Raw genomic sequence first — 26,854 nt, 5'->3', positions numbered from 1 at the left:
GTGTTTCTCAGCTCAGACTGGGTATTCCCTGTTGGCAGCAAGCCACACAGAAACCATTGTGGGATTCCATGGTCAGAGAAACTGCTTTCATAAGCGCAGCAAAGAGGTGATGCAATTTCCCTAATTAGCAAGGGTTAAAAGGCAAATTGGATCTTAGTGTTCATACTGAAAATAAAATAGAAAAATAAAATCATTGAATTTACATTTATGTATCTGCCTACCTATCTGCGTATCAGCCACTTTGGACTTTACCTTTCACCTTTGCTCCAGTTGTTATTCCAGCCTGTGGTACTTCATCTATCACATCTAATGTCTTCTGCTTCTTGGCCAGGACCTCCTTGTCAGTCTTAAATTCAAAGTCCCACAGGACAGGACTGCTGTCCTCATCCCATCGGGACTTGAAAGACCTCACAGATCTTCCCGTATACTATCCCAGGCACTTGAGTGTCCTAGCTTGCATCTTGCATTCTGCTGATATGTGCTGGACGGGGCACCTGTGCACAGTCATGAGTGCAAAAATTGCAGGCCCTAATTGCCTCAGTTAAGGTAAGCGTTCATGACTCCACCATAAGAAAGAGACTGGGCTAAAATGGCCCCAGTTCCAAGACGATTAACCACTGGTGAGCAAAAGGAACACAAAGGTTCATCTCAGTTTTGCTAGAAAACATCTTGATGACTCCCAAGAAAATACCCTGGGAAAATATTCTGACGATACAAGGTTGAACTATTTGGACAGTTTAAGTCCTGTTGCATCTGGCGTAAAAGTAACACAGCATTTCAGAAAAGGAACATCACACCAACATCAAAATGTGGTAGTGTGATCTTCTGGGGCTGTTTTGCTGCCTTAGGACCAGCAAGACTTGATTTTGTAACTGGAACCATGAATTCTGCTGTCTACCAAAACATCCTGAAAGAGAATGTCCAGACATCTGTTTGTGACCTCAAGCTGAAGCGCATTTGGGTTCTGCAGCAGGACAGCGATCCAAAACAAAACGGCGGTTCATGCTCAAAAACCCTCCAATGTTGCTACAACAATTCTGCAAAGAAGAATGGGCCAAAAGTCCTCCACAGTACTGTAAAAGACTCGAAGCGAGCTATTGCAAATGCTTGATTGCAGTTGTTGCTGCTAAGGGTGGTCCAGCCAGTTATTAGGGTTAGGGGACAATCACTTCTTTTTAAAGGGTGATGTAGGTTGGAATTTTTTGCCCCCTTAATAACAAACACTTTCAGTTGGAAACTGCATTTTATGTTTACCTCTTATCTTTTTCTAATATTTAAATTTGTTTGATGATCTGAAACATCATCAAACAGGGTTCAATTATTTTTATATATATATATATATGGCGGCACGGTGGTTAGCACTGTTGCCGCACAGCAAGAAGGTCCTGAGTTCAATTCCTCCATCAGGCCGGGGTCTTTCTGTGTGGAGTTTGCATGTTCTCCCCGTGTTTGCGTGGGTTCTCTCCGGGTACTCCGGCTTCCTCCCACCGTCCAAAGACATGCAGCTTGTGGGGATAGGTTGATTGATTAATCTAAATTGTCACTAGGTATGAATGTGCGAGTGAATGTGAGTGTGAATGGTTGTCTGTCCCTATGTGTTAGCCCTGCGACAGACTGGCGACCTGTCCAGGGTGTACCCTGCCTTTCGCCCTATGACAGCTGGGATAGGCTCCAGCGCCCCCCGCGACCCTGAAAAGGATAAGCGGAAGCGAATGGATGGATGGATGGATATGTATGTATGTATGTGTTAGTGTGTGTGTATGTATGTATACATGTATATAACAGGTGAAGTCAAAGGCTGAGCCTCTAATGAATAATAATAATGAAATAGTAATAAAACTGTAACATTATAACACATTGAGCCTTACTGACAGACTCCAGAGACAAACTACAATGCAGGGACAAGCAAATGTACCCGGAAGGAACACATGAGAGTGCCTCGGTGGATGAAACTGAATGAATCTGGCGGAGAGCCAAACTGTTCCCATTAAATTTGAATTTACAGCAGCACTAGCGCACGTTTAGAGCAGTAAAATGACGTCAATAGACACCTGAAATGTAATGATTTTTAACTCAGGCTATAATTTAAATCCATGCGGTTGAACTGAACGCTACCGAGCAGCAATCCAGCCACGACGGGTATTAATTGCGCTATTAACTCGTTGAATAAACGTTTCACTACCTCATTCTTCTCCTTTGCACGACAGGCCAGAGCCTAAAAACAGGACGTCCAAACACTGAAACGTAATTTGGCTCTCTGGTTTAGGGTTGGGCCGCTTTGACAAAGGAATCTTCTTCTTTTTTTCTTTTTTTTTTTTTTGTTACTGAGGAGGCTGTACGATCCCGTGGGTCGTGTTGCCGTGCAACGACACGCCCCGCCTACCATCCCAATGTATTCACCTGAATCGTGTTCACGTGACAAGCGCAAAGGGTCCAATCCAATCAGGATGGAGGACAGGTGTTTCTTCATCAAAGTTTCGGAGGCGGAAACCTGCTGGTTTAGTGTAAGCCGCTCCTTATTAGTGTGTCACTTCATTTGTTTTCTTTTATCAAGAACTGCTGAGGAGTAGAGCGGAGTTGTTTGATAAGAGCAACATAAAAGAAAGAAAAGGTTTTGTTGCTGGGAAGTTTAAGGAGACAGAGTACTTGGCTCGTGCGTAAGATGGATACGTCTACGAACCTTTGAAGGACTGTTGTCACTGCTGTTCCAGGTGTTGCACCAGTAAAGAAGAGGACACCGAATGCTGTTTATAGATAGCTCGTCACGATTAAAAGCCCGACGCTGACACTTTTATTAGGGTCGTTTTAACTGTCCACGCCACCTCTTGCAACACAGGTAGGATAAGTGTTTCTGAGTCCTTTTTGCGTATTGATCGCCTGTGAATCTCGGTTTGGGTTTGCACTTCTACTCTCAGACTCATTAAACCAGTTTTACAGCGACGCTAAATATGGTTACACTGGTTATTCATAGGATTAGTTGGCAAGACACCTCTCACTCATCTAAAATATATGTAGATAGGCAAACATTTAGGTAAAGTGTAATTTAAGACATTAAAACAGAAATTACACTTGTAGTAATTATGAGAGTAGATATAAGGCTGTAGAACAGCATGAATACTAAACCAACTATATATATATATATATATATATATATATATATATATATATATATATATATATATATATATATATATATATATATATATATATGAGATAAAAGAATGACAAACTGGCCCCTCAAATTGGATTATATTAAAGGACAAATACTGTAAAAGATGATAAAATCTTAAAATCTTAAAAATTATTGATGGGTTGCGTTCCTCTTTACAGGTCACTGCATCCCTTTAGTCAAAGATGACAGAGAGGACCCCATGGTGGAAGGCATTCCTGCCAAAGAAAAAGGCCCCCAAGGATCAAGCCTTTGATGTGAACTTTGACCCTTGGGCAAAATCCTCTCCTGCAGCCTCCAAGGCCTCCCAGCCGGTGTCCAACAACAGCTCCAGCCTGCTCAGCGATGAAACCTTCGACGACTCCCGACTGGACTCGGTCTTCAATGAGCAGACTTGTCGCAGGAACATGAATATATCGCGCTCAGGCCGATTCAAAGAAAAGAAGAAGATCCGTACAACTATTCCAATAGAGCAGAAAGAGAAAGAGAACGTGACGTCTGGGAGAGAGGACGCACGGTGACAGCAAGGAGTAAAAAGCCGGGCGATCAAAGACTGCTTTACAGAGATGCTTGAAGACGGAGGAGAAGAAGAAATCAAGGTCTATGAAGATGTTTCACTCTCATGAAGCATGCCAGGAATTCTGCTGATTTTTCTTTTTTTTCTTCTTTTTTATATGTTGGTGATAATGAAGACGATGAGCATTCAAGTTTTAGCCCAATACTGGAAAAAAGGATGATTTTAGACATTTGTTGATGCACTTTGCCAGAAAGCCAAAAAAACAGTGTCAGCAATATTACACTTAGAAAACAGGAATGCCCTTTCTCCTTTCAGTGCTCCATATGTGTTTCAGGAAGGAACTACTCATAAAATGTTTACATTATTTCTGTAATAAGATTAATAGAAAATAATATCTAATAATATAAACCTAATAATGAAGGATATGTGTAACAATAATTTTACAGTGCTTTTTATAAGGGCTATAAGGGTGTTTATGAAGGTGTAAATGGTTCCTTTATGTGTGTGTGTGTGTGTGAAGAAAACAGAGAGAGAAAAAAATGGTTTGTTAGCAGTGCTTAATCAGATGCACAAAACTTGTCAGCAAAATGCATAAAATACTTCAATGAAGGATTCAAATTGACATATTGCACAAAGCCTTTAGCAAAGCCATCACTGCTGAAATATCCAGGCAGATGAAATGAGGACAAGGAAGTGATGTTAATTTCTTTTTAAGACTTCTCTGCTTTTGGATGGCCTCTGAATAGTTGTACATGAAGGCAAAATATGAGAAATAAATCTGACATCTGCTACAGCTGATTGGTGTGTGTCTGTGTGCTTCACGAATCCCCATTTGTTGATGGATTAACCCACGCAGTGCAAAGTTTGCTTCTTCGTCCCCATTAAAAACAACTTTAACACAGAAAAGCCCATCAACAACAATAACACCAAATAAGGAAATAAATAAGAAAATCTGAAGATGGAGTAAAGCAAAAAACACCCCACCTAAAAACATGTCAGTAAATTTGGCAGCTGTGTTGAGAGTGACAACCTTGTGTGTTCTCATCGCAATGTCTAAAAAAAGCACTCACAAGGAATTACAGCTAATTAAATAAAGCAGGTAGTAGATGTTAAGCCCAGGTGTGAATCACAGGTAGTTAAAAGGAGGAGTATGCCAGTGTCGCGGCATTCTTCTGTCACTGTTTAAGGTGTGTATCTGTGTGTGTGCACAGTGCATGTCAAAGGTTATAATTGATATACCTTTTACAATGACACCATATTTATTGTCGGCTGTCTCATAGCTGCTAAAGTGCAACAGTTAAACGTGTAAGTGTGAAGTTGTGCGTGCACAAATGAATAAGACCGACTTGTAATACCATATCTTCAACACAAGGGGCAATAATGTACCGCCAGTAGACTGTCATACAGCAACAAACTGCAATGAACAGGAGGAAGATATACTTAGAAAAAACAAACTGTAGTTTTGTAGGGGGCAAAGAATTTACTTCAGACGTCTTTACCGCGCAGTCAGAACCCACAGGGTGGGTTCGTGGATACACAATGCTTGTCTCCTTCCACTGGTGTAACTCAATAAGAGGGAAAGTCTTTTGGCTCCTTCAGCACGGACGAAGCCAACGACACTGATCCTGTTTCTCTCTCTCTCTCTCTCTCTCTCTCTCTCTCTCTCTGTGTCGTTGACTGTGGAGCAGTGAGGTGTGGCTTTACTCTGTGCGCCCCCGACGCTGCGCTCCCAAGAGAATAAACCGAAAACAGCCAGGGCTGTTGTGCTGCAGTGTCGTCAGCGTCTCCGCTATAAACTCAAAAATTAAGCAAAATAAAGTTTGTGGAACTTTTTAAGATATCTGCAAGAGCACCACAACCCAGGCGTGTGATACGAAGTGTCCTCATTTGACTAAATATAACCTAGAAACTTTCTCACAAGTGTCCCGCTATGAAGAGGGCACTGCGCTAACGGACCACACTGAAGTTCTCTCTGCAAACAGGTGAAGTTCTGACATTTTCTGAAGGTAGGGCGATTTCTTAACGAGTGCACTTTTGCATGTAACGGTTTAATGTTTTTATTCTCACAGAAGTTTGTAATGAAATGTTTAAAAATGCAGGTCCAAATAGAAATCTTTATAGCAGATGAATTGGATTTATTCGAGCTCCCTGCACAGGCATGGAGCATCAAGTGTACCCACCCCTTTTTTAAAATGTCCTTTCAGATACATTTTGCATTACAAAAATGTATTGAAAGTTTTATGGGCAATAATGAGTGAATAATATAAAAACATAAATAAATAAAACATACATGGACATTACTTAAAACCACTGTGTTGTGCTAATCCTGGCTGTTATTCTTGGGCTGGGTTTGCAAAATCAGCCATTCTTTGTGAAGACGTATCACAAATTGGTTGGGATTTTTGTAACGATTATAAAATATGGAAATAAATTACTAGAAAATAAAAAGTGTGATCCATCTTTTTTTTGGCTGCAGCAGCTGTCATATCAGATCTTCTTTCTGGGGAAGATTAAGCTCATACTTGAGGTACAAAGAAAAGCAACAACTGCTGTGAGAGGTGTACTCACCTCACTTACTTCCCCACCTGTTCTGGAAGACCTCAGCTGACCGGTGTCCAGCTTCCCCCCTTTAGAGAGCTAAACTGGCAGTGTCACTGAGGCTGCTTGACACAGTTATGAAGATAGAAATAGCAACGGAGGACAGCCTGCCACTTGCAAAGAGGGAAAGCATGAACTGCACACAGACAGAATACCAGTAGCGTGATTCAGATCCGTTACTTCCATTACAAAAACATATTCAAGTAAAGGTATTTGCTAGCCATAAAATTACTTAATTAAAAGCACTTATTGTGCACTTATGTTTATTGACAGTGCTTTTAATATCTCTTGTCTTTGGATAACTTAAGCATTTTATGGCACTAAAGCTTAACAGTTCAGGTAATTTCAATATACTTTCTGTGCTGCTTAGTTGTTTAATCCACAATAAAGAACCATATTATGAGGTCATCATATGTTTACATGTTTGAAAACTATTTCCAACAAGTGAAACTATCCTGATGTCGGAAAACAGTTGTGTTTCCAGCTTCTCCTGTCTAATACAACAAGGCTTTAAATGGAATAAGAAGTAAGCAAATGTTCCCAAACCAATCCAAAAATTAATTACGCCATTTGGAGATCAATGGATTGAAAGTGTAGGGGAACTTGTAACTGAATAAAACCATCAAATAAAGTACACAAGTTTAAATTTGGACTGAAATAGTGTACTTGAGTAATTGTGCTTAGTTCTCTTCCCCCAGACAACAAGAGAGATGTGTTCAACAAAAACAGGTTCTGTTGTGTGCTTTATTCAATTGCTAAAGAGGAGCATGTGCAAATTCCACAGCCTGAGGTTTGTGCACAAACCTCTGGCTGTTTTCAGCCCGTCAGCCGAGGAAGACAGCTTATCAAAAATGCATGATGTCAAGATGGTGGGTGGACATGTCAGCGACTGTCACTGTGGACCATTTACTAGCTGTAGAAGCTGAAACATGTGACATGACTCTGTACACAAGCTGTTTCCTGGAACGCTGTTGTAGTGGACATTTAGCGGGGCTTTGATTACTGAACCAGTAGCTCTTAAAAGCTTTCTTTGCACAGTTACACTCAGTACAACCTGAAACATAAAAGAATAGAACAGTGTGTTGGGACACTGTTGTTGTTTCCTCTGGACTTTCCTTAATTTCTTTTCCATGAAGCTCCATACAGTTACTGCAGTAAATGCCTTTGGACACTGACTCGAATAAAGGGTAGGGGTCCATTACTGTTCACACAACACTCTCCATTGTTCTAGCCTGAAGTAATCTGCCATGGGGCAATGTGGGAAAAGGAGGAGATGTGTCAGATTTCTCTGGAGAGGATGGAGCGCTTTGCTGTTTCCTGTTTTGTGCTGTATGGTGGTGAAAGCTCTTCCTGTTCAGGGGAAGAGGGTGACAGGTCATCAAATGCACCCAGTACACAGTAGCTTCTTCTGACGCGGAGCGAATAAAAAACCCTCGAAGCACTGCATACAGGGTTTCCTGCAATAGAGTGCGCTTTGTCTTCTCCAGGTATTTGAGGCCGAGGCATGCCGGTTCCCCCACCTCCCCCTCCGCCTCCACCAGCAGCCCCGCCACCCCCACCACCACCCAGTGCTGCCCTGCCACAGGTATAAGATTCTTCCAGCAACTCTCTTATGCAATTGCAAACACTCATTGTGTTCTTCTTGCTGATCATCGACCATCTGGAGCTCATTTGCATTATTAATTGAGCTAGTATACACACACACACACACACACTGACTTAGACACACACAACCCAGACAGCAGGCTGTCAGTGGCAAAAGAGTGTTACGTTACCCCAGCAGGCTCATAGTGTCCTCTTGTTAAATGAGCTGCTGCAGCCAGCAAACAGGGCAAAGACATGGCTCAGTAGATTCTGGATACAGCAGTAACGTCTGTCTGCATAAACAAAAAAGTGATCCTCTCCACTCTTACTTCTTTTTTGTTCTGTTTTTCTTCAGTGTCCATTAGATCCTCCCAAGGTCCAGTTTAGCGGAGGAGGAGGAGGTGGTGGAAGGAATGCCCTGCTGGCAGACATCCAGAAAGGAACCAAGCTCAAGAAAGTCACGCAGGTCAACGACCGCAGCGCCCCCGTCGTCAATAGTAGGTCCCACAACATGACCATCCTATAGCCTGCACATATACAGACACACTCAGTTTGTTTTCTCTAAATGTTACATCCTTACATCACAGTAGCGCCCACTCAGCCACTCTCGTAGGTGAATGGGTGCTTCATATAGTGTGTGTCTGTAGTTTGAAATACGCCAGTGTGATGTGTTATCGTGAAACACTCGACATATTAAAGTGAAGGACAAAGAAGGGGAGAAGACTGGGGGATGTTTGGTGTCTTTGTGCTATATTTGAACTCACAAGGCCAGTGCACGCTTCAGGAAGGAATGCCCTATAGCTGATTAAGACGCAGGAAGAACAGACCGACGGTACTATATACACTGACACAATAGAAAAGGCAAAAACACTGTGCACTGTCACCACTCAACACACCCTGTGCAATATCACTAAAGACTGTGAAACAGATATGCGTGCGTGCTGTGTGCAGTGTTGGTCAAGTTACTTGAAAAAAGTAATCAGTAACTAATTACTTTATGTGTATAGATGACGACAAGATCATTAGGACCCTCTGAAATTTTTAATTTCCAAGTCCTTTTAAACAGAGCAAGGGATTTTAACATAGCTTTTCTAAAAATTGTAGTTTTATTTTTTGGATGCTTATCTTATTTGACTTTGCACAAAAAATAGTTTTACAAAAAGAAAAACTACCAGGGTCTTCAGTTCAACCCACATATCATCAGTAGATTTCAAGTCAGTCAGTAATGTTGACTTTGGTCTTCTGGAGGTTCTTCCAGGTTTGCTACTGACTGCTTGAGGTTTTCTACAAGATCTTCACATATTCTTATTTCTTCATGATTCCTTCCACCTTGGCGAGATTCCTAGATGCACTGAAGGGTCCCGACAACATAATACTCACACCGCAGTGTTTCACTTTGGGAACCCTGTTCTTTGGGTTGTACGTCTCTCCCTTCTTTCTCCAAACTTAAGCAGAGTAAGCAGAGCTCTGGTTTAATCTCATCTGACTAAAGGACATGTTTCCAGTTTACAAAATCTTTCTCCAGGTTGTACTTGGCCTACTCCAGTCTGGCCTGAAGGTGTTTCTTTTGCAAAAGTGGAGTTTTTCTTGTTCTGTAACCTCAGACTCCATTCCTGTGCAGGGTTCTAGTGAATATCTTCCGTGAGACAGGCTGACAGTTTCTGACTACAGTCATTCATCAGTATCAGATTCTTTGAGATCTTTTGCTTCTTACCTCTGCCAGACTTGTTCTGTTCTGTACTGTGCGTTTTTAATGATACATAGCACTCACTGGACTTCTTGACACTGGGAATGGTGGTGATAACTTTGTATATTCATCTCCTGTTTTGTAAGCATCAGCAATTCTTTCTTAAGTCTAAACTGATTTGTTTTTGATTTTGGCATGATGCTATAATCAAGCGACAGCTCAGCCCCTCACTGAAGCTTCCAATTTATGTAAATTGGAAGCTTCAGTTTTAACTTGATTTTTAAAAGCTTTGAGCATTACAAAGTTAAAGCACATCATTGCACAGCAGTGGTCATTTTCTCAGGGGGCTAATAATATTGGGAGGTTAGGTAAGTGTGGTGGTGTGAGAGTTGCACATGTTTGAGTTTTTGATGTTAGCTTCATTAGGTTTTTTCCAGCACTAAAAACAAGCTCTTGTTGGGACAAAACTCATGAGCTTATAAGATATACAATGTTATGTATGAAGTGAATACATTTATAATGATATTAGACCAAATATTGTGATTGACCACATGATTTATTAAGCTTTCATGCCTTTGCACTGCTGTTATTTCATTACTAACATGTGCATATGGCGTTCCCCAGATTCCAAGGCTAGCACAGGAGATTTATCTGGAAATGCTGGTGCTTCTCAGGCCTCATCGGGTGGCATGGCACCCGTGGGGCCATCATTGAGTGGGCTATTTGCTGGAGGGTTCCCCACTCTCAGGCCTACAGGACAAAGAGACCTAGCAGGCAAAACCAGAGGTTGGTGCAAAATGTCATATTCTTGCTCATAGATATATTTATGATTTGTCAGTAGTCACAATAACATTTTTTCCCTTTTAAATGGCTCCTCTTGGGTGTGTTTGTTCTGTTTAAGTGTCTCGATCGAGCTCATCAGTCTCTCTGAAGCCTCTGTGGAACCCTCCTTCATCGGCCGACTCCAGCAGCTTCGCTGAACCCGACAGGAAAGCGGAGATCCAAACCTCCGTCCACCGCCTACTCGCCCCCTCGGCCTCTGCTCCTCCCTCCCCCTCTCACAGCAGCATGCACCCGCCGCCTTTCCCTCCTTCCACTCCCCTTCCACCTGCCCCTCCCTCTGCTCCTCCCCCACCTCCCCCGCCTCAGGCTTTCCAGGACCGGCCAGGTAACAAGCCTCCCCCTCTCCCCTCCTGCCCTCCACCTCCGCCTCCATCCCAGACTACCAAGCCCATGTGGCTCCCCATCCAGCACTCGCAACACTCATCTGTCTCCCAGCCCTCTCCTCCTCCTGCTCCTCCTCCTCCACCACCACAACCAACTGTCCAGCCTCTGTCAACTATCCCAGGGGACCATTCTTCAGGGTACTTCTACTCTCCGCCTTCATCTGCAGTCTACTCTGAAACTTCAAGGTTCCCTGTTCTTCGGGACAGCCCCCTGGGACCGCCTCCCCCACCTCCGCCTCCCCCTCTGCTACCTTCCATTACTCCAAGCTGCCCGTCTACCCTACCTCCACCACCACCCAAAGTGGCTCCAGTGCCTTCCCCAGCAATGCGCTCTCTGCCTCCCTCATACCCTTGCAACGCTCCCACGCGACGGCCACCAGCTATACCCAGGAGTGCAGGTAGGTGGACAACAGGATGTAAAAATGCTTCTTTAATGCCACTTGTGTTTATAAATATAAACCTGTTGCCTGTTACATGTTTTTTCCATAATTGAAACGGATAAAGTCTGTATGGAAGATAAAAAGTTTAAACCACTGCTTCATGCCTTTGGAAAATCTTTTGAATTCTGTCTTTATGCGAGAAATGATTCAGTCATGTAAATGGAGCTGACTCGATATATTAATGGTGATGATATAAAAAGAAGGAAAATTAAAAGAAAATCTGAAAGAAAACGATTGCGCTGAAGCAATGTTTTAGAGATCAGAAAACAAGTTCAGCTAAGGGCGTGGCCTAAAAAAGTTCCCAATAATAGTTGTAAAAGATGGAAGTAGCTACTGTGACCTCACCGACTGGTTAGCGAAGGGTTGTTGTGAAGCCCCAAGCTTCAAGAGCAGTTTCACCATTGCTATGTGCTTTTTAAAACTGGACATGATGTTTGAGGTGGAGGACCTGACTGAGAGACCAAGGGACAATATCTTATCCTAAATCATACCTAGCCATACTTTACTCTAAATGTGGATTACATAATGGTTAAGGTAATTAACTCATTAGGAAGTGTCTACTGAGATAAATCAGGTAAGTAGTGGCGTCATTTTTTGGAGAGGGTCAAAGTTCAATAGAATCTGGTATCTTTTTGTACCAGAGGAGTCAAGCCCTTTTTGCCATAAGAAAGAAGACAGGTTTAAACCCATCCATGTAGATTAGAATATCTTTATTGCCACTATTACATGCAACAAGTACAGGATAATTAGCCTCAATCTCAACAGTGCAAAGATCACTCACATCATAAAAACGACATAAAACTGTATAAGAGATAAAAGTAAATACAAAAGTCAAAAGCAGCCTTCCTCCATTCTCACAACCCCTTCTTGCACAAAACACGTGTGGCCATTGCAGCATCTAATGCCTGTATAGAACTGGGATAAAAGCTGTTATTCAGTCTGTTTCTGCTTGTTTTACTTGTTCAGTACTGTCTATCTGATGGTAACAGTTCTGACAGGGTGAGATAGACCTATTATAGTATTATTAGCCTTTTTTGAGAACATTTACATGATTGATCCCATACATAGATGCCACAGTGTAGAGTAGAAAGTTGATATTTACTAGCTGAAGAAGCTCTGTTACACAATGTTATACTTTAAGATGTTTTTATCTTGTAAAAAACCAACCTTAAGCATTTATAGGCAGTTAACCAGCATAAAATGAAAATAGGAAAATTGGTGAGACCCGGTTTATCTTTGTGCAGAAAAATGAGTGTATATCACAGCTGGTGTGCTGATTAGGTTCTGAAGTCTATCCTTCCACAGTGTTTTCTCTATTCCTCTCCAGTGTCTACAGGCCAGACTCGAAGCTTCTCAAAAGCATTTTTATTCAGTTAAATTCAGTTTTATTTATATAGCGCCAAATCCCAACAACAGTTCCCTTCAGGCATTTTACATTGTAAGGTAAAGAGCAATACAATAATACAGAGAAAACAGAGACAATCTCAATAATTAGATGAGCCCTTATGAACAACTGGCAACAGTGGGAAGGAAAAACTCACTTTCAAAAGGAAGAAACTTCTGGCAGAACCAGGCTCAGGGAGGGACAGCCATCTGCCGTGAGTAGTTGGGAGTGAGGGGAGGAGGACGTTACAAAGACATGGTGTGGAAGAGAGCCAGAGATTAATGATAACTAATGATTAAATGCAGAGGGGTGTATAAACACATTGTGAGTGGAAAGAAAAACAGGTCTTAGGACTGCTGATCCAGCCCTAAAAGCTTTATCAAAAAGGAAAGTTCTAAGCCTAATCTTAAAAGTAGAGAGGGTGTCTGTCTCCTGAATCCAAACTGAAAGCTGGTTCCACAGACGAAGGGTCTGAAAGCTGAAGGCTCTTCCGCTCCCATTCGACTTTTAAATACCAAACAAACCACAAGTAAGCCCGCAGTCTGAGAGTGAAGTGCTCTGTTGGGGTGATACGGTATTATGAGGTCTTTAAGCCAAGCCAACTTTATTTAAAAAGCGCTTTAAAAACAGTGAGCACTGACCAAAGTCCTGAACGGAACTAAAACAATAAAAACATAAATGCTAAAAATAGAATACAAGTTGAAATAACAGTAACAATATAAAAAGGCAATGAAATCCAAACGAAATTACCATTCTATACTGGGTTTAAAAGCCAAACTGAAAGGGTGAGTCTTCAGACGAGATTTAAGATATGATGGGGCCTGATTATTCGAGACCTTGTATGTGAGGAGAATCATTTTAAATCTGATTCTGGGTGTAGCAGGGGAGCCAGTAAAGAGAAACCAGTATAGGAGAAATATACTCTCACTTTCTTGTTGCTTTCAATACTCTTGTTCAGCTGGAGGCTTTTCAGGGAGTTTTAGGACAGCCTGATAATAATGAATTACAGTAGTCCAGCCTAGAAGTTTTAAATGCATTAACTAGTTTTTCAGCATCACTCTGAGACAGGATATTTTTAATTCTAGAGATATTTCATAAATGGAACTAAGCAGTCCTACGTATTTGTTTAATACGCGCAATGAAGGACATATCCTGGTCAAAAACAAATCCAAGATTCCTCACAGTGTTACTGGAGGCCAAGATAATGCCATTCAGAGTAAGCATCCGGTTCAACATTATATTTCTAAGATTTATTACGGCAAAGTACAATAACCTTAGTTTCTATATTTAGAAGCAGGAAATCAGAGGTCATCCATGCTGAATTAAAATTCCATAAAATGTATATTTTTTTGTTTTTATTTTAAATGTTGTTTTTCTTCTGATGCCCACTTATTAACAGGAGTGGGTCGACTGGCTCCTCCTCCTGCTCCCCCCGCCCGTTCCCCCACCACAGAGTTGTCCACCCGCATTCCTCCTCCTCCACCTCCTCCCATGCCCCCATCCAGTCTCAGGAATGGACATCTTCAGAGCTTAGGTAAGATTTTAAAAGGATTTTTACTGTTCAAATGTATAACTTTTATGTAAACTTTGAAAGTTAGCTTTTGCTGCTCAGCAGAAGGACATTGTTTTTTTTTTTTTAAAAAAGGGTAGAAACTTCTAATCTGCATCTTCTTTACTCCAGCGGATGACTTTGAATCAAAGTTCCAGTTCCACCCTGTAGAAGACTTACCCCCACCCGATGAATTCAAGCCTTTCCCACGGATCTACCCCAGCAAAGAAAACAGTGGTAGCCACAAAGCAAAGTTACTACTCCTCAGCTTTTCTTTTCTCAGCACTGTAGTCTCATCTGCTGAGCTCTGTTTTTCTTCCTCCTTGTTCTTTTACAGTGAACCCCAAACCACCAGGGATCAGGACACACCTCCGATGAGTCATGATCTCAGCACCGTGACACGCAACAAAAAAGGACAAATCTCAGTATTCCTTCTCCTTCTTACGAGTCCTCACAGTTAAACTGACATTACTGCCATGGACTTGCATGGATAGAGGCTTTGTGTGTGTGTGTTGTTGTGTTTGGTGCATTTGTGTGTGTGCGCGTGTGGTTGTGCATTTTCAAAGCATCAAAACAAAGACCCGTCTTATTCTTACTATGTGACCTCTGACCTTTTCAAGTACAGAATGTTTTGTGTGCGTGAGAGGAGAAGCACTCGAACTGCTTGTGCTCATAAGCTCCATTCACTCTACACACAGGCTAGAAGAACAGGGTCTTCCATTAATTATCGCTAACATGACTCTTGACATAGTTTGTAATATGTTAACCATCATCTCTGTGCACTTGTAGTTGTAAAATTTGCTTTCAAGCAGGCAGTTTTTGTGACTACGTTGCTAAAGACAAGCAAACATACCTCAGTCTCAGCTCTTGCCTTGGTGGCGGCAATTGGGTAACTAGGTGTACCATTTTCTTGCCCCTCATGTATTAACCAACACTAACACATGGGAGGACAGTGCCACCTGTTGGTTTGATCTGCCACCAACAAATAAACCAAAGCAACTAAAAAGTTTACACAGATACTTTACTTTAAAAAAAACAACAACAACTAATAAATGTATCTGCCTTAAACAGTGGTCCTTTTTTGAGTTGAGGCTCTTGATCCATTCAAACAATCCCAAAGCTGCACAAACAGGGCTGTAAACATGTGTGTGTTATCTCAAAAACCCCATTAAAACAACAGGTAAAGTTCTCCTGTGGTTTTGAGTTATTCTTCATTGTGTCACAACATTAATTCAGTCTTCCCAAGTTTGCCCAAAATTTATTTACATTTATAAAAAAAAAAGAGCAAAAAACATTAACCTGATATTTCACGACAGTTTTCACACAGATATTTTGACTTGTGAAAATATCTAACAGTGGTCCCAAAAAGGATTTTTCATAAACAAATCACAAAATTAAAAAACAATCTGCAACTAAACTTAACCACACACAGCGTCACGCAACACAGACTTAAAGCTTCTGTAAAACTGAAACAGACAAAAATAACCTCAAAGAGTCTCTGACAAGGATTTCCACCACGAAACACAAACCAGCGCTTCATGGGACTTCACAGTTCATCGTGTTTGTAAGTGAACTCTCTAGAGGATATAAAACCGTCCTTGTTCTCATCCTCTTTGGCAAAGATATCCTCCGCCATGTTCTCGTGTAGAGTGTCGTTGGGAGGGTAGCCGTGACGCTCAAACTCCTTCCTTAGATACTCTTTCACCTGGCAGACATGAAAAGAACAGGATGACTGGGACTTAAGTACAAACATAATAAAATGAATTAGAAATGACACTTTTTCCTCTTTGTACAGAAAGTAAAGTCTAGAGTGACATGGGATATGTAACCGATCCATGTAACTTCATATATGTTTTCAATGGTTATCTTCACCTCATGCTTGGAGAGCTTCCAGTCATCGTTGAGGTCCATTTCCTGAAAGGACTCATGTGACCTAGGTCCATTTCTGATCTGTAGCACCTCGATGATAAAGGTAAGCGTGCTTTCAGGTGGAATCTTACCTGAACACAGAGAACAGGAGGGTAATGGGCAGAGATGTCAGTTCAAACTGAAATTGAATATTGCCAAAACTTCCAGTAAGCATCCAGGAAGTTTTCTTCCGTTGAAGAACACAGATGGTAAAAAGGAATAAAAAGCAAATCTATTGCTGTGAATCTGTTGGCATTAGAAAGGTTAGTTAGAAACAGAAGAGACAGATGTTATGGGTTAGAGTGGTTTGTGCTTACCGGACAAAAAAAAGCACAGTATTGTTCACATGCTCCACGTAGAGAATAAGTGGACTAATGTCACTGACTGAAACCTTCATTCAGAGACATTGAATGAATTCATTCCTAGAAAGCAATTAAAAAGAACAAGAAAGACAAGTATAATAAGATGCGTGCATAATAATGTCACACTGTGAGAATTGGAGACACCAAGAAGACCGTGTCATAAAACATGCAGTGAAACTTCTTAGATATGGATGAAGCTTCTGTACCTTTTCCTTCCTTCCCATAGGCCAGTTCTGGAGGTATGACCAGTTTTCTCTTCTCTCCTGAGCACATGTTTTGCAGGCCTTTATCCCAGCCTTTGATTGCTTCTCTGATGCCCAGAGTGAACCAGATTGGCTGCTTGTCACCGCTGACTCGACTGGTCAACAAACACAGGTGTAGAAAGAGTGAAAAGTTGAGATGTAGAGATGGTCTCTGAGGTGTCATTAAAGGTCAAGGAAATTATGATGCTTTTCTCAGAGTTATAATGATTCCTGCTGATATGAATGCTCCAATCAGACAGTTTTTCTACTGCATGCTCTATGTGATTTCAAAGACTGTGGACCTAGCCAACCGCACTGAGAGAACATTAACAAATCGACAAGCTCCATCTCAGAAGATATCAAGTGAACACTATCTTTCCAGCTGGAACTGTATGCTGCTTTAAGAACAATAAACCTTGATCACCAGTGACCCGAAAGAACTGCTTGATAAAAAAAAAAAGACGCCTTCATGTCTGGAGAAAAGGAACTGAGGAGAGTGCAGCATGAAGGGCATTCTGCAGCCTCCTCCTTCAGTAAACACCCTCATCACCTTCAATGAGTTTGCCCTTCTCCACTTATTCTTCATTAAAACCACATCCACCCCACATCTGAGGAACAACCCCTGCTTGTTTGTCTTCTGGCCTGGTTAGAAGACAGCTGGAGAAACTACACACTACAGCAAGGACGCAGACCCTGATGGCATCAGTGCGAGGTTCTGAAGACCTGTGTTAGCCTTGTGTCTGTGTTCCTGAGTGGTAAAAGTGTTACCACCTGAGTCTAAAGCAAGAGAAAATAGCTGTATTATTGCATCATAAAAAAAACATCTGTCTGGCAGAGAGTCATCTGACAGTCGATGTTATTATTTATGGAATAAATAAAGTATTTTTCATTAATTCAAGAAGAGGGATATTATTTTTCCACCCACCCAGTGTCAACACCTTACATTTGTGAGGTCCAGCCAATCTGAAGACTAAAGCTGCTTGTTGTCAGCATTGGATGCACGAGAGGTAGGGCTGTGCGATATGACCAAAATCTCATATCCCGATATAAGACTTCTATCGTCCCGATAACGATATAAATCACAAAAATGTAACATTTTCTGTAAATTCTGTGAATCTCGGACAGCTCGTCTTGCGGGAAGCGTTTCCAGCTGCGCGTCCTTTGCCCGGAGTCGAGTGTTTTAACCGATGCATGAAACGATACATTTTTAGACATAAGTTGTAAAGGCTGCCGTTTTCTTTGTGAGTATTTATTACACATGAAACATACTTTTTTATATCATCATCCGATATGTATTGTTATATCGAACAGCCCTAAGGAGAGGTGCACTAAAACATATCATATGATAAATAAGGATTATTACAGAGTATATAGAGCCCTAAATGTATCAGAGTGATGCAGTTTTAAAACCTAAATTCAATGCTATGTAAGCTAGGGCAGAGATGGAAAATGTTTTATTGCGGGGTACACAAAGTCCACTTCAATCTTAACAGACTTAATACCTGAGATGTCTTAGTATTAGAAAACGAAGTGTAACAGTACACAGGTTCTCGGTTTTTTCTGCACAACAGAGAAATATTTCTCTAGTAAATGAAAAACATCTGTTGCCACGACTCTTTGGGCATTAATTGTAAGAAAGAAATGTGTACAATTATAAAAAATGTTCTGCTAGCTCATTGCCCAGACAGTCCTGTAATTATAAAACAGAAGAATTTGTTAGTTCACAGAAAATCTACTTTACAATAATATTATTAATTTACATTATTATTATTTAATTTTTAAACTGTTAATTTGGTGTAATACAACTGTCCATGGGGGAGGTCTTTACTCTAAAACTTAAAATACAGTTAAAAGTCCAAAATTGATCCTAATCACATTTTCCAAAGCTCGCACTGGAGTCTTGGCTGGGCCCATTTTTGGCCATGGACCTAATGTTTGACACTCTTGCACTAAAGCAGGGACGTCAAACTCATTTTACATCGCGGGCCACATACAGGCCACTTCACTGGTCCAGCCCACCAGTGAAACTCCCCTTTCTGTCTGTGTAAAGAAGTTAAACTACACATTGAATCGTTCGCATGTCTTAGTATAAGGAAAAGAAGCAATTTTTAATAGTATGACTCAGTTTTTCTACATGATAAGGAAATTCTGCTGTAGTTCATGGAAGAAATCAGTCAGCATGACTCTTTGGCCATGAAATTACAGAAAAAGTTCTAGTTGCTAGTAGCTTACCATGTAATTTTTAAAAAAAAGTTTTTGCTCATTTTAGTGAAAAGACTGAAAATTTTCTGTCATATAATTTGACTATCTATTACTTAATAACTTTGGTGTGGTATGAATGGCCCTGGGGGAAGTCTTTGACAGTAGTTAAAAGTTTTACAGCTATGTGTTCAGTGGACCAGATTGGAGTCTTTGCCCGGCCTATTTTGGCCCACGGGCCTCATGTTTGACATAACATTTAACTTTGTATCCCTTGCAGATAAATGCTAACATCGACATTCGAGAGTTTTAAATCTATAAAAGCTGTTTATGAAACCAGGGTGACGTCACTGCATCTCTCCTTCAGCCAGCTCCTTCATTGCTTCCTTGACAGAGTTGCATCATCATATTTGAGCGTTATAAGCCTCGCGTTAGCCATGAAACAAACCTGGAGAAAAACATGGTGCCATTCTCAAAGTATCCGTCATGATGCACCAGCAGAATGTCTCCATACTTGGACTTTCGGTGACAGAGGAAAGGTCTGTGCAGAACTTCTATCGTCACTTCAGCTTCGGGCAGCTTCCCCCCGCTGCTGACGGACACGAGCATGAAGGAGCAGAGCCAGCTCAGCACAACCAGCAGCATGCTGACACAGTCAGCTTTCAGAAGAAACAGCCTGTTGAACAAAGAGCTAAAAAGTTTCTAACAGACTTGCTGCAGCATGAAAACGTGCAGCTGTTCCTCTACGTGGCAGAGACAAGTCGCTGCAGGAAGTTTTCCTCTGATTGGCTGATCGTTTTTCGGCAGCCCCACCCACAGACAATCCCCCTCACAACTTTCCTTTGGCAACATCTGAATGAATCTTTATTAGTGTACAGTGCTTCATGAAACGTACAGTCATGCAGGCAGATTATCAGCTAATTACAGTTTAATGAATGATTTGATGTATCCCCCACATGCTGCTGCAATAATCAAATATGATCCTTTTTTGGATGACATTCATTTTTTCCCATCTCTTCCATCTGAGTTATTTGGACATTCATTTCTAAAAGGCCTCACTTTGGCTTGGATATTTACAGCATTGGTTAAAGCGGTCTGTCGTGCACTAAAAAAACACATTTACATGCAATATGACAGCATTGCACTTCATCAATATACTGCATTTTTTTTGTAATATATTGCACAGGAATAAACACACTTACACACCCCTGATTTGTATACTACAGTACATATATCTCTATATCTTTTTCATATTAAAAAGTGCTTTATAACACAGCTTATTTCTGCATTAACAGTCAGCAAGTCATACACAACTATTTCGTATGATACAAACATGAAGTCATTAAAATGTTTCCCAACAGTTCCAGTGTCCGTAACAGTGCTGCAGCCGATGAAGTGACACTAGCAAAGAGCTGTTTTCTGAGGTCAATTAGAGATTACACCTCCCGTGACCTTTCGTGGCTCAGAACAGGCACAAGAGCTTCCCTTAACTACTCTTTCTCAGTCTGTCGTTTATTTATTAATTAATTAATTAATTTTTTTTTAAAGTGGTGAGACTTCAGTTGAAATCTGAAGTAAAATCCCTTTGATCACAATGATCATCAAGAGGATTTGCAAAGATCCACTGAGGCTGTTTTCAAACCTCTGAATTCAGGTGAAGTACTTGCAGCCAGTAGAATCAATGAGGCATGAGTCGGTGCATTTGAGATGCCCAAAGGACCTGCAGGAGACACAAAAACTGGTTTGTAATACGTGCAATTGATGCGCTGCATTGTCTTACAGTTATCGTGAGTGGACTATTTTTGGAAGATAAGCATACTGACTTATTTCTCAAAGCAGGCCCACCATTAGATGAGCTCTTATATTCATACAGTAACACTTACTATACTTACAAAAACGCTCTATTTGTTTGTATCTTTGTCTGCAAACTCCTCCTATACCAACAGAGGCTTGTTTTACAAAGCAGGATTTTGGCTTATCCTTAACTTCAGGGTTAACCTTGTGTTTTGTTTAGGTGGTTCACGTCTTACTGGGATAAATCACCATGGTAACCTAATCTGGAATTCTAGATTAGATCAGACGGTATGAAATCACTGCCTATGCTGCGAGGAGAATAAGAGGATCTAAAATTTTTCACTCCAATCTAAAGTGTTTTTGTTTCCCTGATGAGCATCAGTAATAAATATAGATTTTTATGTGCAACTTTATTTATTGATTTTTCTTTTCTGTTGACAGTAAACAATTTTATTTTAAATTTTAAATATACCTAAACCTCATATTAAATGTCTGAAATCTGTTTTTCCATTTAATCTTTACTCTCAAACCCTTAAACAGCACAAACTGTGCCTCACACTGTCACCGGAATTTCTGTGTATTAATGTAGTGATTTAGAACATTTATAAGATATTGTTATACTCAATTCTATTCTGCCCCTAAGTCTCTTTTACTCTGCTGGAATTGCAGCTAGTAGAACTCAGGGCATACATCAAGAATTTCAGAGTATCAGAGCTTTAATCTGCAGCCGTCACCTTACAAGTAAACAGCAGCACAGATCATACACTCAGTGATAAAAAAAACTAACTGTAATCAAAATGTTTATTTTGCCAATTTGTGCACTAAATCCCCAGATTGAAGAATTGCTGCAAAATTAATCTTTTGTCTTTTGTCCTTTTTACAGCAGCGCTGCATTTAGTGAATCCACATCAGACAATCTGGGTATGTTGAACTTTCTTCGCTGTAGAGGACCCAGGAGCTGAGCAACTGAACTTGTCACACATGTGTATTTTAGGCCGCTGAAGGTTCTTAACTATATAAGAAATTATGATGCCATCATAGTCCATAAAAAGGAGTTAAAAACATGTTAAAAAACAAAAAATCTGCATGTGAGCATCTTTATGGCTCACTAATAACATTTTATGTTTTATATTTTTTAAAGTCAGGACTCACAGAAATCCTGGCCTAAATAAAGTACGGCACTGAAAACCCCAAACTCTGCTTTTGCTATGATATAGAAATGAGATATACTGTGTTACGTCACGGGTTTGAGCATATACCAGCTGTGTACAACTTGGACAGTCTATTGCAGGGCTAACAGAGAGAGGCAGGCAACTGTTCACAATCACATTCACACCCAGGGCCAATTTAGAATTGCCAGTTAACCTAATCCGTGCATGTCTCTGGACTGTGGGACGACCCAGAGTAGCTGCAGAGAACATGCAAACTCCATGTAGAAAGGCCCGGCCAGCGGACTGTTTCAAACTGTGCTGCTCACAAAACATGTTTAAATTTCACTACGTCACCCTAACACTGATTACTACACTGCAAGAAGACAAAAGATGATGCAGTAACTAGCTCACTAGTTGCTAACACAGTACAAAATCTGAGATTGAAAACTGAAATCAACGTGAATGTGTGCCAAAAACTTCAGTTTCTCAAATGGCCATGTGAAAATGGCTCCAAATAGTCCGTCCTCACAGAGTCCCATATTAGAAATGCAGTTTTTGACACTTTAATGGATTCATCTTGAGTTATCTGGTCTCTGGAGCAAGTCTAAATGAATGGACTCTACATTTGTGTTCTGAGAGCTGTCTGTGAACATACCCAGGGAGATAAGACTTGCAGGTCTGGTAACCAAAGTCTTTTCCATCGCACTCCTCTATTCCTTCGTGCCTGTAGCCATCTCCACAGTAGGCCCACTTACAGTCTGTCACAAGGGAAAGGAGGTGAGAGACAGCAGGAGGCAGAGGAGGGTAGGGAGAGAGAAGACATTACTAATTTCTTTGGCACTGCAGTCTGCTTCAGTGATGCCAATACAGCATTTTCTTGCTAATTTAATTGAACAGAAGCAGAGAGTAGGGAGAGGATGGCAGCAGAAAAAAGAGGGGGGTTGAGATTAATGAAAGATCAAGGAAAGGTCTCACAGTGCTTACTAGCTTTCATCCTATGCCATGTGGGATCAGACTCTGTGGTGTACTGGAGTTATGTTCTGCAGGGTACCTCATCAGCAGCAAAACCAATCTACTTTACAGTTGGAGACTCTTTTTTTTTTTTAAATTTAGACAAATGAAAAGCAGTTTCAGCTAAATTCACATAAGCTGGATATTTGTAAGAGATAAAGAAACATAAGCAAAATGGGACATCTTGCATTATAGGAGTTTTCAACCTCTACAGGCTATTTCTGCAGGTGTGCAAGTTAACAAAGCAAACACGGAACTCACTGAGGCAAGAATCTGTGACAATCTGGTTTCCATCATCACACTCCTCTCCGTGCTGGGCTTGCACCTTTCCATCTCCACACACGCCAACTCTGTCTGGGACTTTCTCAGTAGACTGGTATGGCTGGAAGGGCTAGAAAAATTGAAAGAGCAAGCTCCAACTTCCTCTGAGTCTAGTGGTTTGCATGTAAGATATCAAAGCATTGAGGCTAAAGTTGCAGTTTATTTTCTGGAAAGCTTTTGTGTACCATCTACAAAAAACCCCCACTTTCTTCTAGCGCTTTCAGCCTCATACCGTTGCCTTCATCAGTACATATAGTCATAAAGTTGACTTGCTGCTGCTCAGTGCTGCAAATGCTTTGAAATTACCTGTATGGGCTTCCATCCATCTTTGTCTTTAAAATAAAGCATCCTCTGATCCTTCCTGAATGCTATTGCATTCTCTTGTTGTAGATGGTCCATCTCCTCCTCACTGTTTACCACAAATATCTTGTGGTGAATATGAAACACACACACACACACACACACACACACACACACACACACACACACACACACACACACACATTGATCAGTGAAAGCATGCCAATTTAAATACTCAATAACAGTATTGTGACAGGATGTGGTTTTACCGCTGTGACTTTATTTCCACTCCGCCGCTGTGTGTAACTTCCAAAAGGAGCATTATTTGGTCCGAGAGCACCTTCACAGTTACAGTGACCCGGTGGACCAGGAAGACCCTTATCCCCCTTTTCCCCTACTAGATAGAGACCTATAAGAAACACATAGTTTACAAAAATAAACTTGGATAACACACAAGCAGCCAGTGGGATACTGCTTCTGATTGTGTCATGTCTGTGAGCTACTATACCTGATGCAGGAGGACCAGGTGGCCCAGGGTGGCCAGTAGGACCTGGAGGTCCGGGAGGTCCCATCAATCCAGTGGCCCCAGTCTGACCCTTCATACCCTGTGCAAATTATAAAATACCAGAAAGTAGATTACAAAGCAATTATGCAAAAAAGAAAAAAAAAGTGCTAATCAATGGGAACAGCATCAGTGAGTGTGTGTGTGAGGTAAAAGACCCCACTTCACCGGCTATATTTTCCAAAACTGTTTTAGGAACGTTTATTTTTTTCACCTGTTTGCCTCTCTTCCCCGGACGCCCAGTCGGTCCTCTCTTCCCTGATGTTCCTGGCTCTCCCTTTGGTCCTTTTTCGCCCTTTGAGAGAAGCAAAATTGAGGAATAACTGGATAAAAAGCAAATCTTTAATCTTCTTAAGTCTTTAATTACTCTTACCTTCTGTCCAAGCATCCCAGGCAAACCAATTGAACCCTGTTCAGAGACAGAATGGGAGCTTGTTGTGAGAACACTGACTTTATCATAACATGTATATGAAATACTTAACAGTAATTTATTTGGGCTCTGAAACAGCCAAACTAAGAAAAAGGTCTGAAATCATTTTAATTTTAAATTTTTAAAAAAAGGGAGTGTATCAAACCTTATCGCCTTTTAGGCCTACTGGTCCAGGATCGCCTCGAGCTCCCTTATAAAAAAAGAATTGGGGCGAGGGGAGAAAGAGAAAATGTGGATATGACACTTTTTTAGTAAGAGCAGTTAGTTAGAGGATGTGACACAGAACTTGCCTTTTCCCCTTTGTAACCACGTAAACCCTGAAAAGACAGAGTAAGAGACAAGAGTACATCAGAGAGAGAAAGCTTAATAAGAATCAAACAGGTAGTCCTGTAAACATGCCACTAACCTTTATTCCAGGTGGTCCCCTCAGTCCTGGTAATCCCATGAGTCCGGGGTCCCCTTTCTCACCCTGAGAAAAAATACAACTAGATGTATTTCAGGTGTCAGGAGTAAAAGACAAAATGTACCCAAAAATGTGTCTGTGCCTGGAGGAAGAGTCATGACACTTACCTTGGGCCCCTGTGGGCCAGGCCATCCTGGAAGTCCTTGTTTGCCTGGTAGGCCTGGAGCTCCAGTACGACCCTACAAAAACATCAATACCAGTAACAGTTTCTCTGCCCGCTTCAGTAAAACTGATGTGAACACAAAAAGCTGCTCGTCTACTCTAAAACTGCACGAAGAATTTTGCTGCAAACTCATTTAGAGTCCGACCTCCAACTCAGACTCCGCTCTAGAAGCACTGCAAATTACTGGACGGGAATGAAAGCCTAATCAATCTGGGTTCTGGGCAAAAGAGCCAAACATGATAGACAACAGCCGAACATCTCCGTGACACCCGGACAAGCATTGCAGAGCTGCTGCCATGCTAAGCAATGTGCTTTCATTTAACTGCCTTTCATTAAAACCGCAGCCTGTAGAGACTCTACGGTCCTGCTGTGTGTGTGTGTGTGTGTGTGTGTGTGTGTGTGTGTGTGTGTGTGTGTGTGTGTGTGGGGAGTGATTTATCACGAAGAGCAAAGGCACTTAGAGTGATTAAAGTAGAGAAGTAGAGTGCTGGAGAGGCTGGATCAGCAGGACTAGAGTTTGGTACGAGAGCTACTGGAGCAAGGCCAAGGAAAAAGAAATACGGAGAGAGGAAGCCGGAGCAGAGGAGAAAAAAGGAACAGCAAGGTGAGGGGACAACGGGATCAAAGTTTTCTGCAGGACGAGCATCTTCTGGGACTAATGCAGCGGGACCCATTTAGCAGCTGCAGAGGATATTCTGAGCACATCAATAGACAAATCACATCACAGAGCTCCAGGATGCATCCAGGGGGGAGAATAGAGGCAGACAGTGGGGAAAATCCTGATCCCATTACACCAAGGACAAGATGACGAGATGGACCGGAGAGAGTTGAGGAGCACAAGATGTGCAGGAGAGGATGAGCAGCTCACCTTTAACCCTGGACGTCCAATTTCTCCCTGGAGGAGGACAAATGGAGGGGCAGGAGATGGGGTGCTCGTTAGAGCAGAGAAGAGCACAAGGACACACACAAAAACAAATGCTTTTACAGAAAACGGCATTAGAGACATAATTCACTCACCCCCACCCCTCAAACAAAACCCTCAAAACACACACACACCTTCTCTCCCTTTGGTCCTCTTATGCCGGGCAATCCACTATGACCCTGAAAAATGTCACCAGATTTATATAAATCTCACATATCCCATAATGAGCATGGTACATTTGTAGAAAAATCAATACTAAAAAGGTTTGCGCTTGTTTAACAATATGTCCATCTGCTGTCTAAGAATGGTTTTGCTGTCAGATGGATGCTCTGTGGCTAAATCGGGCTGAATTGCTTTTAGAGAATGATTTTGTGCAGCAGCTTATTTATTTATTTATTTATTTTGAAGTAAAGCCTTACCTCTGGGCCAGTCGGACCTGGAGGTCCCGGAGGTCCAGGCGGACATCCTGGTATCACAGGCTTTGGTTTTATCTGCACCTCCCCTCCGAAAACACTCGGCTCCAACAGGCTGTTGCTGTCCTTCATTGGATCAGTAAACACACAATCAGAGAGAAAGTTCTTTTTAAGTCAGTGGCCTACATCGGGCAGGTAGGGGAGGCTGTATAGAAACAGATGTGTTTGTGAAGACGTACAGGGCTGACCCTCTTCCAAAGCTGAGGCGGAGGAGGGAAGAGTGGTGGTGGAGGAGGTGACATGAGACAACAGGGGTCAAACCTCATCGGCTCGGCCAGGAACCTGAAGCCTGAGAGGAAAAAAGAGAGCAGTGCGCATCAAATGGAGTGGAACATGCACACACACACACACACACACACACACACACACACACACACACACACACACACACACACACAC

At 41.6% G+C, this 26,854-nt stretch overlaps 4 protein-coding genes across 5 annotated transcripts in view; 2 read left to right on the top strand and 2 right to left on the bottom strand.

Moving 5' to 3' along the window:
* The first annotated feature begins 3,354 nt into the window (after positions 1–3,354).
* LOC106633311 (proline-rich protein 15) lies at positions 3,355–3,690 on the top strand. Its single transcript, XM_042223616.1, has one exon. It carries the CDS (start codon positions 3,355–3,357, stop codon positions 3,688–3,690), a length of 336 nt encoding a protein of 111 aa, XP_042079550.1.
* Positions 3,691–3,723: 33 nt separating this feature from the next.
* On the top strand, positions 3,724–16,443 carry wipf3 (WAS/WASL interacting protein family member 3). Of its 2 annotated transcripts, none has more exons than XM_042223626.1 (8): positions 3,724–5,692; positions 7,772–7,869; positions 8,224–8,365; positions 10,180–10,341; positions 10,457–11,179; positions 14,005–14,139; positions 14,287–14,388; positions 14,492–16,443. In XM_042223626.1, exons 2-8 carry the CDS (start codon positions 7,789–7,791, stop codon positions 14,530–14,532), a joined length of 1,386 nt encoding a protein of 461 aa, XP_042079560.1. In that variant the 5' UTR covers positions 3,724–5,692; positions 7,772–7,788; the 3' UTR covers positions 14,533–16,443. The 2 variants fall into 2 exon arrangements, with proteins under 2 accessions (XP_042079560.1, XP_005928685.1); XM_005928623.3 differs by having other exon boundaries at positions 14,287–14,391.
* Positions 15,396–19,639, bottom strand: LOC102307649 (peptidyl-prolyl cis-trans isomerase FKBP14). Its single transcript, XM_005928625.2, has 4 exons — positions 19,314–19,639; positions 16,631–16,782; positions 16,027–16,154; positions 15,396–15,859 (listed from the first exon to the last, which is right to left on the bottom strand). The coding sequence occupies exons 1-4, from the start codon at positions 19,508–19,510 to the stop codon at positions 15,701–15,703; spliced, it is 636 nt and encodes a 211-aa protein (XP_005928687.1). The 5' UTR covers positions 19,511–19,639; the 3' UTR covers positions 15,396–15,700.
* Positions 19,640–19,706: 67 nt separating this feature from the next.
* wu:fc38h03 (acetylcholinesterase collagenic tail peptide) overlaps positions 19,707–26,854 on the bottom strand; it is an 8,363-nt gene continuing 1,215 nt past the window's right edge. The window contains exons 3-18 of the mRNA XM_005928626.2: positions 26,635–26,744; positions 26,402–26,521; positions 26,117–26,161; positions 25,929–25,955; positions 25,005–25,076; positions 24,841–24,903; positions 24,725–24,751; positions 24,580–24,624; positions 24,378–24,413; positions 24,219–24,299; positions 23,951–24,047; positions 23,712–23,851; positions 23,449–23,568; positions 23,083–23,212; positions 22,466–22,568; positions 19,707–20,585 (exon numbers count right to left, since the gene is read on the bottom strand). Coding sequence (XP_005928688.1) covers positions 20,516–20,585; positions 22,466–22,568; positions 23,083–23,212; positions 23,449–23,568; positions 23,712–23,851; positions 23,951–24,047; positions 24,219–24,299; positions 24,378–24,413; positions 24,580–24,624; positions 24,725–24,751; positions 24,841–24,903; positions 25,005–25,076; positions 25,929–25,955; positions 26,117–26,161; positions 26,402–26,521; positions 26,635–26,744 — 1,286 coding nt within the window. The 3' untranslated portion in view covers positions 19,707–20,515. The remainder of the gene's footprint in view (positions 20,586–22,465; positions 22,569–23,082; positions 23,213–23,448; positions 23,569–23,711; positions 23,852–23,950; positions 24,048–24,218; positions 24,300–24,377; positions 24,414–24,579; positions 24,625–24,724; positions 24,752–24,840; positions 24,904–25,004; positions 25,077–25,928; positions 25,956–26,116; positions 26,162–26,401; positions 26,522–26,634; positions 26,745–26,854) is intronic.

Source organism: Haplochromis burtoni, unplaced genomic scaffold (genome assembly GCF_018398535.1).
Source record: "Haplochromis burtoni strain Fernald_Lab_line unplaced genomic scaffold, NCSU_Asbu1 Contig_116, whole genome shotgun sequence".
NCBI lineage: Eukaryota > Metazoa > Chordata > Actinopteri > Cichliformes > Cichlidae > Haplochromis > Haplochromis burtoni.
Note: the sequence above shows the minus strand (reverse complement) of the source record. Positions and strands in the feature narration are given on the sequence as shown.